This window comes from Sphaerodactylus townsendi, linkage group LG05, assembly GCF_021028975.2.
Source record: "Sphaerodactylus townsendi isolate TG3544 linkage group LG05, MPM_Stown_v2.3, whole genome shotgun sequence".
NCBI lineage: Eukaryota > Metazoa > Chordata > Lepidosauria > Squamata > Sphaerodactylidae > Sphaerodactylus > Sphaerodactylus townsendi.
Genome location: NC_059429.1, coordinates 73,428,805 through 73,440,304, shown reverse-complemented (window position 1 = coordinate 73,440,304; position 11,500 = coordinate 73,428,805). Strand labels below are relative to the sequence as shown.

Genomic DNA, 11,500 nt, shown 5'->3' with positions numbered 1-11,500 from the left:
AGGGAGTAGGAGTTGTCATTGACACACACACACAGGGTGCAGAAGGCCAATTGGCCAGAAAATAACTGCATACTTGGAAGTTAGAAACGGGCTGATTTTGGCCAGAGTGTGTACAACAATTTAAACATGAGTTTTTACTACAGCTTTTCCTTTTTTTCTCATCTGGCGGTGCCAAAGTCCTTGCGGAGGAAGAAGATTGGCGTTCATGCAGCATATAACCATGCAAGTGGCCATTTGAAAGCACTGATATATATATGAAGGCCCACATGGGAGGAATGATGCAACACAGGATATCTTGCCAACCTGTTCTTCTGTTTTTGTAGCTGCTACATCAGTGACTCTCTTACTGTTCTTTCCCTGTGAACCAAGCTTGGGAAAATGTGTGCATATGTGCATGTATATATATATATAATAAATTACCATGTGTGAAAGCTGCCTTGTGTTGACAACCAGATTCAGGAGCAAAATTGATGGATGGGCCCTGGATTTTTGAGAAGACCAAAAGATACAATAGGAAGTATGAGAAGTTCTACCCATTTTTAAAATTTTGTTGTTTAAACCTATTTACTTTTTCATTTACACGCCTCCTCCTGATGCTTTCTTAAATATTACAAACTGCTAGGAGTTTTCAAAACACCTCTTGCTTCCCATTGCATCAACCTTCAGCGAAGATTTTGTTTGCTTGAGCTGTTCCATTGAGTGCCATGTTGCAGAGATCCCCTCTGACCACTAGTGGGCATTCTGGAACCATAATGAAAAGAAATAATCTGTCCCATTCATGGTGGTTTTAATAGAAGCTTAAAGGCTGTCCTCCCTTGTCTAGCAGCAGCTGGCAATTTCCCGTTTTCTTTTTTCTAGGCGCAAAGAATAGTTACAGACATGACATGCCAGGGAAGCAAGACTCCCATTACACCACAGAAACAGGAGGAGCCAAAAGATCCATCAAGTCACTACACCAGGCCAGATAGCCTTGCCAGCCCTAGCTACTTTGGTATCCTAGCCATTTCTTTGGATTTCATATCTGTTAAAGGCTTTTCTTCTGCTGTTCTACCTTGGTAAAGAATACCACCTTCTCTTGGCCAATTTTGGTGAGAGAGATTGAACCACTTTTCTGTGATATTGCAAAAGATATAGACAGTTGGAAAGAAGTATATTTTGGAAATTATACTCCAAAATTCTTCAGTGGGCACCGGCAGGTACTAGGACAAAATGGAATCTGTGCAGCTGTCAACCTCAGAATGTCACTTCTGTTGTCACTTAATAACAGTAGAAGCAGCTATTTTAAACAGTACTGTTCATTTCCCGTCAATGGCAATCGGCAGGATGGCTCAAGAGCTCCATCCACTTACTGTGCCCATGATGTGCTGTCTAGATGCTGGCTGCCTGGGTGGCCCATGGAGCTGATAGCTATTGTGGCCATATAATGGGCTTGATTGGTAATTGGGGAGGTGAATTGGGGGGGGGGGGGGGGGGGGAGGATGGTGTCATCTCTGCAGCTGGTCTTTTGTCATGCAAAGCAAAGCAGGAAGGGAATCTTAAATCCGTCCACTTCACAGCACCTCAACTTCTCAACAGGATTTCCCACCCCCAAATTACCTCTATTTTCGTTTGAAACTCCCCTGCTCTTGCAGTGTCCTAGCCCATCCACATAACCCGACAGCTTCCATCCCTGATAGTATATCCCCTACCCTAAATCTGAGGAGGCAGAGATGGGCTCATAGAGGCAGCAGACCAGATGTGTAGATTTTGCAGAAGGGTAAAATGACGTGGGGAGAAAAGCGATGGAATCCCAAGCTTCACAGTGCGAGCTTTTTTTTTTTTTTTTTTGGTAAAGCGAGGGCTTCCCCCGCCCCTTTGGACGCACACAGAGCGACTTCTGAAGCTGAAGGGAAAGCGGGGGGGCGGGGGCGACGTGAGGTGCTTGCAGCCCCCCTGAGGAGAGTAACAAGAACCGGGGATTAGTCGGCGAGGCCGGGTCTCCCCTGCTGGGTGAAGACCTGCAACGCCTCCGCCCCCTGTGGCGGGGAATTAATTACAGACCACCCAGCAGGCCAGGGAGGAGCCGCCACCGACGCCCAAGCTCAGGGGCACCGCTCAACCTCCCAAGTGGCGCCGAAGGAAACATTTCCTCCTAGGTGGCTTTTCCCATAGTGGTACGCGGGGGGAGGAGGGAGTGGCGTGTGGTAATATCCTCCTCTTTGTGCGCAGCTTCAGGTCTGCTCAAGTTCTGAATCTGACAACCCTTTTAACATGTTCAGGGAGTGTTTCTGTCTGTCGGTATTGGTAGAGGAACGACGCGAATTCAGGAACTTCGCGTTTCCTTCCCTCTCCAGTTTTTGCTTGGGACTCAACGGGGGACCACTTGCCCCCTATAAATTGACCGGCAGGTTTCAGGAAGCGGGGGGGGGGGGGGACTGAAGAAGGAAGGCTCTCGCATGCGTGATGTTTGGGAATATTTGAAGCGGAGGCATGGCAGACAAACCCAAGTTTGTGTGTCACTGTGCACAGACAATCGACACCTGAGCAGTTCTTTTTAGAGGAGCGGAGACCTTGAACCTTCGCAGGGCTGATGATTGAATCCAATTTACCTGTTCTACCGGAGACCATGGCTACCCTCCGGAACGCTCTCCATCAGGAGGCGCTGCCGTATAAACTATGACCCCTTCCACACATGCATGCAGAATAATCACTTTCAATCCACTTTGCAGCTGGATTTTACTGTGTGTTATAGCAAAATCCACTTGCAAACAATTGTGAAAGTGGATTGAAAATGTATTATTCTGCATGTGTGGAAGGGGCCTGTGGCTTGCTTTCAGTCCACCCAAAGACGTCTAAGAGTGTTGGTTTCCTTTGGTGTCCACTCATATTTCTTGTGTATGAGTGCTGCATTGTGTCACACCAGGTTTGCAACTGAAACACCTCTTTACCACAGGCCAAAGTAGACTGAGAGTACTCACTATCAATTTTTCAACCTATCTACAACTAAGTCTCTGTGGAAGGAGAATGTAAAATCACACTCTTTACAAATTATGCTGGCTTGGACTGGCAGTATCACTATTGATTTACATTTTGATTGGCTGGGGCTTGGGCTTTGGGGCAAGCTCTGACAGGTCTGGTTCTTTTCTATTTTCAATGGGACTGGCTTGTCAACATAGGATAATGCAGTTATTAATGGTTGTATAACAATTGTACAGTATCCAATGATGCGTGGATATAGCCAGAGAGTGTTTAAGCCTTTCTTCCTAGTCCTCTTCTGTATGTAAATGCCTCTTCTGAACTTGCAGTTTGCTCTGTATGAAGACAGGTACTATATTGAGGGCTTTTTTAATTGGTTGAGGGGAGTCTAATCAGAGACTCATGTTGTAGATATTTCTATAAACTAGGAAAGAGAACCAGTTTGGAAAGACTAAAGAAAGAAATATTTATATGTAGATTCTGTTTTGGATGCTCTTGTAAGCAGTTTTCTAGGTAAACCAGTTAAAACGATGCTCCTAGTTGATCTGTGAAGTCATATTGGCTTTGTGGGGAGAGTGCCTTTTAGTAATGCCCTAGACTGCTGCTGAGTCTGCAATGCTATGTGTGTGAGCTTTGGTTTCAGTTTATTTTTCTTTCCTTTGTTTGTTGCTCTGCTGGTGGAATCTGCTCAGCTGTGGTCCCTGTGGCTGCTGACAAGACACTCCCCCCACCCTCCATGCCTTGTTCTGGTGCTGGCTTCCTGTATACACTATGAAAAAATAAACACTACCAAGCAGCTGCAGTACAGTTGTTGCCAATGAAGGGCACAGTTGATCATGCCAAGGAGGAGGGCATTGAGTCCTATCATGCCTAGGCCTTACGTCTAAAGCAAGGGGTGTCCAGTTGGCCGTGTCAGCAGGGGCTGATGGGAATTGTAGTCCATGAACATCTGAAGGGCCAGAGTTGGACACCTCTGGTCTAAAGGCATAATGCTTCAAGTACTCCCAGCACTGTAAAAGCAGGGCCAGGATCGGTTTCCAAAGCAGCAAAAATAATGCATATCCCCATTCATTAACCTGCTTGTGTTTTCACACAACCTGAATTTCTCAATGTATCACAATGATACATAGCATTGGTGGCCATCATTATGTTTTTAAACTTGGGCTTTGGGGCAGCTTTTGGGACATTTTCAGTGGGGGATGGTGCTGGAGGGAAAAGTTAATTCCCCTAATCTAGTACCACGGTCCCAACTTGTATTAGAAGGGGCCCCATGGTTGTTTTTCACATGTTCCCACAACTGGACCTGAATTAAGTCTTTTCATACATATGTAAAATGTGCAATAGTCTCAATAATTGAGAAAAAATCACATTAAAAAACCCAGCAAGAAAGGAGGGGAAAAATCAGGCCAGTTTAAAAAAAATCTGGATAGTGCATCATCTTTCTCAGAGAGAATGCATGTGGAGTCACTGATTTGTTTTGACTGTAGCCCTATTTCAAAACAATGTTTTTTCCTTTGCAGAATGCAAAGTCCACAGTAATTTTATTGGAAAAGCTTCACTAGCAGGATAATAATTCTGTACCTTTTCGTACTTCTTAGATACAAATGTATGTGCATTTTTAATTCTGGTGTGTTGAAATATATTTAAGCTCTAAAGTGACTAAAATGTTGCCACAGAATTGCTCTAACTGGCTTCTGTCTCTCAGTGATTGGAAAAGTTTTTTTTTTTTTTTACTGTGTGAGTCTGTAAGAGCCCTTCTCTCTCTCCCCCCCCCTTGATAACCCATCTTTGCCCATGTCAGCATTGACCCTTTGGCTCTCAGTTTGTTTTGGGCAGAACAATTGAAAGCATTTAAAAAAACCCATATATAATGCTTATTTCTAACTGCATTTGAAATGCATGTGAAAAAAGTATATTAACTAGAAAGAGATTCCACAATGAGCTCCTTGAAGGGAAGGGCAAGATAAAATGCAATAGAAATTTACACTTGATTTAAATTGTCTCTCTTCCTCTTTGCTGTTTTAGCCCAACAACATTCACAGCTAATATATTTCAGACTGCAAGGCAGTCTTGACATTAATTGTGATAATGCTCAGAGAATGAGCATTCAGGGTACATAAGTTGTATTTTTTTTTTAAAAAGGGAACACAATATTTGTTGAAGACACCCTTAGTATCCCTCCAGCTCCTGTTCCAGTTCCTTCCTTACTCTCTGTCGCCCTTGACAAATGCTATATTCAGGGTATGACAATTATTTATACCCTAAACATCAAAACATAAGGAGACTTCAGATTATATACTCATGTAGAATCTTGCTCAGATTTGGGGTTTTTTTAAAACCCCATCTTTTTTGGTAAAGCATCAATTGCCATAGGCAGCTGACAACTTGTGTGACTGATTTGAGGAATGCTGTACAGTTCGCCATCCACAGCTTGAAACTTTACTTGAAACCATTGTTTTGTGACTTTCTGCAAGAATAATCATCTGACATAACCACAAGCCTTTAAAGTGTGTATTCGAGGTCAGATCTTATCTGGAGGACTAAGTCCGTGGTTTTTTGATATTATCATTCCAACATATGTTGCTGGATAACACTGAGTGTACAGTTGAAATTGCATTCCATTTTCTTTTTTGTCACTGAAAGTACTGTGATGCATATTGTTGAGTTTCATATCTATGGATATATAATTACAGCACACTTTTCTTGGATATTGTGATAGATGCATTACAGGTGAATTTGACACAGTTGCACATATTTGATTTACTAGACTGCTTCCTGTAGCAATTCATGTCCTACTAGAACCAGGAGGCATTCATTGAAAATGCTGGGGGGAAGAATTAGGACTAATAAAAGGAAACACTTCTTCACGCAACGTGTGATTGGTGTTTGGAATATGCTGCCACAGGAGGTGGTGATGGCCACTAACCTGGATAGCTTTAAAAGGGGCTTGGACAGATTTATGGAGGAGAAGTCGATTTGTGGCTACCAATCTTGATTCTCTTTGATCTGAGATTACAAATGCCTTAACAGACCAGGTGATCCGGAGCAACAGCCGCAGTAGGCCATTGCTTTCACATCCTGCATGTGAGCACCCAAAGGCACCTGGTGGGCCATTGCGAGTAGCAGAGAGCTGGACTAGATGGACTTTGGTCTGATCCAGCTGGCTTGTTCTTATGTTCTTATGAATAAGTTTCTATTACAAATATGAGTAAGATTTGAAACAAATACATAAACCAGAGTTTCATGATGTATTAACATACATCAGTTTTTGTATGTGTTTTAAATATCTTGCAATACAAGTTATTTACCCAGCAGATTGACTTGCGTTTCATGTTTATATTTTTCCTTTCGACCTTTGTCTTGCTCTTGTGCCACTTGTCTTGAGGGCCCACCCTTTTTTTGTGCCAGTTACACTTTCTATATCATTCAAATAGTGCAATCATAATAAAATGTACAGATCACACTTAAAATTTTATGTGATTAACATAAAATTTGTACTTTCTCCATGCAGCAGTGGTCTTTGGGGGAACAGAAAATATCCAGCTGTGTATCTGTGTACATATATTACACACATACACAAAAAACATAGATTGCTATTTTTCACAAACACGCATTTCCTAAAGGAGCAAGCCTAGGCTCTAAGTACATACATTCCTGACTAAAAATCTACACACTCTATAAATCCACCCCCCCCCCATCCCAGTAAAGACCAAAGACAGCATATGGTCACCATCAAAATGTATGTTTATATATAATATATATTTACTTTTAAAAATAAAACTTCCATTGTAAGGCTAGAGGTCTGTACAAACTACAAAAATAAATCTTTTTTCTTTTCCATATAAATAATTTAGATGGCATTGACAACATTTCAGGTTAAAAGGTCTCCCGCAAGCCTCTACATACTTCCACGCACACACATACACAAATACACACATGAACACACAACATGCCCTATTTCCACCATTTCCTTATGCTTTGCTGGTCCTGGTCTTAGGGTGAGGAGGCAAGCACCATTTCTATTGTGGGTTACCTAGAGGCACCTTGCTGTTTTTAGACAGTGGAAGACTGTAAGAGGGAGCAGTATAAGTGGGTAGACAGGTCAGATGCTGCTAGATCCTAACCGTGACAATAGTTTTACGATGGGAAGAATGAACAAATTCGAACAGGTAGGTCAACCTCTGTCATGTGGCAAACTCCTCAGACTCCAGAAAACACTGGTAGCTTTTAATTGAATTGTCTCAGTCTATTCTAACAGGAAATTTAATCCCTTTGAAACTGCCAAGAGAGTTCATACAACCAAAATGAGAACACTTCACCAGAATCTTCCCTGGCAGCAAGCAATGGATAGGGAATCTGGAGTAAGCTGCAGAATGAAATTACAGCAGTTATTGGGCAAAAGAAGGGTTTAAAGTGCTTGGGTTTTAGAAGGAATTACACCAGTGGGGAAATGGATTTCAGGGTGAATTAATACAAAACAGCTGGTTGGCTGTGATGACTCTTAGTCCAAGGAGACACATCATTTTATCCAAAATTTGATACAAAGCTCCAGGGGAACACTCATGCCGGCAAGAAGTTGAAGTCAACTGCACAGCTTATTTTATCCAATTCTGAAGAGAAACCATAACACACCAATATCAGTACATTATTTAGAGGGCAAACTGTGTCTAGTATTTGTGCAGAATCATGTTGAACAACTTCTGTAATTTGAGGTGGTTTCTTGAACCTTACCGTCCCCAAATCTGTAATTTGGGCAGTTAAAGGTATTTTGCTACCCTAGGTTAGGGCTAAAATTGCTGCCCTAGGCCCAACTTGAGTTTTTCTCTCTGGCTCGTTCCTCACAACATATTTATGATGTGTTGCAGTCATTATAAATCAACTTGTTTTCCCCAATGGAAAACGAATTAATTTATAATGATTGCAACTCATTATAAATATGCGGTACAGAATGAGCCTCTATCTCTGCATCTTGTTACAAGTGCAGGTAGGAGCTACTTTTTCCTCAAGGGGACAACAAGTTTCTAGTACATGGGAGATGCAATATCCTTCCCCTTTTAGGTTTTTCTCAAGCAGTTGCCTACACTATATATTCAGCTGAGGCAACTCTGCTGGTAATTAGATTATCAGAATTTCAGCTTTCCCTCTAGTGTCTTGTACTCATCAAAGTATTTGCTGAAGACAGAAAACATTCATATACATACACACACAATAGATACAAACTAAAACAGGGAACAGCAGCAGTTCCATAAAGGACTGTTGGTAACATCATGTAAAAGATCACAGCCCGTAAAGACTGTTGCACTAGCTGCCATTTTGCCTCTATTTCCTTTATAGCAGGCCAGAAGGACTAATAATAATAAATATATTTTTAATCCAGAAAGTTGTGTGTTTCAGTACAGAGGATGTGAGCCACTATTTTGCAATGCTTAGGGAAGAGCTGGCCAGAAAACAGCAAATTTCATACAAAATTAGGATTTCTATCCTGAAGCGGAACGCAAAAATTGCAACCTTTCATAAAGCAATTTTGACTTAATTATTGGGAAACTTGTATATTGTATTAATTATTGGGAATATTGTATAGAAATGGAACTAGTCCTTTAGATCAATCTTGCTGCCAAGTGATAGTTCATTTCCGGATTTTCAGCTAATGAAGCTGAACCAGAAAGTCAGAGTTCTGAAACATAAACTGCAACCACAACTCTCATTCTTTGAGGCAGGAAATGAAAGATTTTACTCAGTCACTGCCTCTCCCTTAGAACACTCTTTCCTCTGATAGCCACATTGGGATATTTTTGAACAGCAGATATTTGTCACCCTAAAAACTCTCAATTGGGCTCAAACAAAAAGATAATTTCACACAAGTTCTTTTTTCATGTTCAGAAAGCATCTCTTTAGAGAAGGATTTGTAGGCCATCTTCTCTGAAGTTTTTTTTTGAATCACAAGTACACAGCTTAGGAAACCAATTAATTCAGAATAGGAAAACATCATGCATGAATCAACCCAAAATGGTACTAGCTACCCAGTGAGAATCTGACAAGACCCACTAAAAACTCCCTCCATTAGAAGGGCAAATAGCTGTAGGGAATCCTACTTTCCTACACAAATGCTATTGAATCCAGCCACCTCAAACACCCACTCCATAAACAGTGTAGTAGCATTCATTTTGTGTATCAACATCATAGTACAAAATCTCTCGTGCAAAACACCTCCTGAAGTATGGAATTAGAAAGAAGACAGATATAATTCACATCTCTAGCAATTGCCCTTCTAGAAGTCTTAGCTCTGATCTCTATGGACAACAAATTGTACAGAAAGAAGTCTCTCTATTGAACACAAATGATGTCACACTGATACTAGGAAAGGATGGGGCTAAAACTCCAACAGATAATTCGAACAGGTGTGTTGATGGGGACACTTTAGTGATGGACTATGTAAGGCTGACAAAGATGTAAGCAAGCTAAAGAAGGGGGCACAAAGGAAAGTTTTGGGGATGTGGGATATGAAAGGGAGAAGACTGAACTTTAAACAGCCACAGGACAGGTACTGGCACAGGCAGTTGTGCTGGTGGCAGGAGCAAAGCACAGCCTGTCCCACACAGCTTGCATAGAACATTAAGACACATTGTGCCCCTCCATTGCATGCTCCCTCCACTCCATATTCCCAGGAGGTACTCTCCCCACTACAACCTCACCGGGGTGTTCCCCTTAAAGGGATACTGCCACTTTTTTTTTTTAATGAGGGAGCTGTGAAAACAATAAAAATAATTATTATAATTATAAAGGGGAACTGTGAATCTTTTTATACAGTTTAAAATAATAATAATAATAATAATATTAATAAAAATAAAAGAATAGCAGCATGATGTGGGCAAGTTCCCCACATATAAGTTGAGTCCTGTTCTCTCCACAGGAGGGTAGGTGTTTGGACAATTTTGATGCTCTGTCCCAATAACAGCCATGAAATGTTTCATGTAGCATCATGGAAATGGTTTCCATTTCCCATACTGCGAGCTGGAACTTCCTCTGTCAGTAGGTAAGTACAACCAATGCTGTATCAGTCAACAGTCTGACGTAAAGACACAAACTAGGAGTGTTTTGGAACCAGGCACCCTGGAAACCAAGGGGCCCAAAATGCATTTTGGTGGCAGATACACCTACAGAAATAAGGTACAGGAGAGTGGAGTACCGGTCTAGAAGTACCCACCAACCATTCAACTGGACAGATTCTGCAGTAGTTCATCTCATCTCTTTGTTCCAGTTCGCAAAGGCACTGTCTATGTCTAAAGATGGTTAGATACTGTTCTGGAGCTTCCTCATGTCCATTCTGCTTCACAGTCCATGGTGTGTGAGAGAACAACCTGGGCCCCTGCTCCCACCTGGGATGTTGTGCACATCTTACCCCTGAGGTGGGAATCTAGAATCAGGGTCTTGGCCTGGAGAAAGGAGCTAAGGCCTCTGGGCTAAGTCTTGCAGTTCCAATTTGTCAGGTAAGACTAGGCCTGCCTCCTCAGGGCTGTCAGATTCAAAGCCATCATGTGTATAGCCCCGGCATGAGCCGGGCAGGGAGGGGTGCAAAGCCAGCATCACTGAGGCAGTGGCTGTAACTGTGGTGAAGGAGCCACCAGTCCCAAGAGGGGGCACTTTGGCACTGTAGGCATGGGAGTTGGTCCGAAGGGGAATGGGGGCAGTCTGAGCCTGCTGAGGCCCTAGTCTGTGGTTTGGCTGCTCTTGCTGCTGGGAAGATTGCTTGACATCGATGGTGGATGATGTTAAGTGGCTTCCAGTGGTCATGGTTTGAGTCCAGTCTGGGCTGCACGGTGACAGAGGTGACTCCAGGCTTGTCTTGTAGCTTTTCACCACCTGATCAAGATGAAAGAGACTGAGATCAATGTGTTGCCTGTAGGCACAGATCTAAACTTTCCAGACATTTTGACATTATAGAGGGAAATTCCAGGGTGGTTTGGGGTGGGGATGGAAACTGCTTTATTGTATACTACCTTACCATATGTATCTTAATTTTTGCGATGTGATAAGTAGGGGGAAAATGAAAGTTGAAAATAGAAGACGCACATTTTATAGTAAATAAAAGTAAGTGTGTTACTTGGACTGAAAGGATATCACACAGCTACAGTAGGATTAGCAGCATAATTGGATATCAAGTTAAACTTTGTAACGTTGAAAGAACTGTTTATAGCACAGTAGTTGTGGACAAATCATATCTAAACAATAAATATACACTTGAAAATATATATGTCTACAATATATACAGCCATTATCTAATACTATAGTCTTAATTCAAAATCTTCATAATACACATTCTGATTCAGTAAAATCTTGTCTTAAAACCATTCCACTCATTCCAAAAGTGAAACTATTTCAAAGGAGGCTTTTTTTCATTGCCCCTCCAAATATCCAATTTCTCACTTGAAAAAATCAATATGTAACTTCTCTGTCCACACTGCATGTTCTTTGCAATTACTGATCATCATATTAACATATATTTTGACCCTAACATCCACTTTTCCCCCAGAGGTCCCAGGATGTC

The 11,500-nt window shown here is 41.8% G+C and overlaps 1 protein-coding gene across 2 annotated transcripts in view; it reads right to left on the bottom strand.

Moving 5' to 3' along the window:
* Positions 1–6,681: 6,681 nt before the first annotated feature.
* Positions 6,682–11,500, bottom strand: part of PTCH2 (patched 2) — a 66,837-nt gene continuing 62,018 nt past the window's right edge. For both annotated transcript variants that reach the window (XM_048496948.1, XM_048496947.1), the window contains exon 23: positions 6,682–10,815. In XM_048496948.1, the coding sequence (XP_048352905.1) occupies positions 10,402–10,815 (414 nt within the window). In that variant the 3' untranslated portion in view covers positions 6,682–10,401. The remainder of the gene's footprint in view (positions 10,816–11,500) is intronic.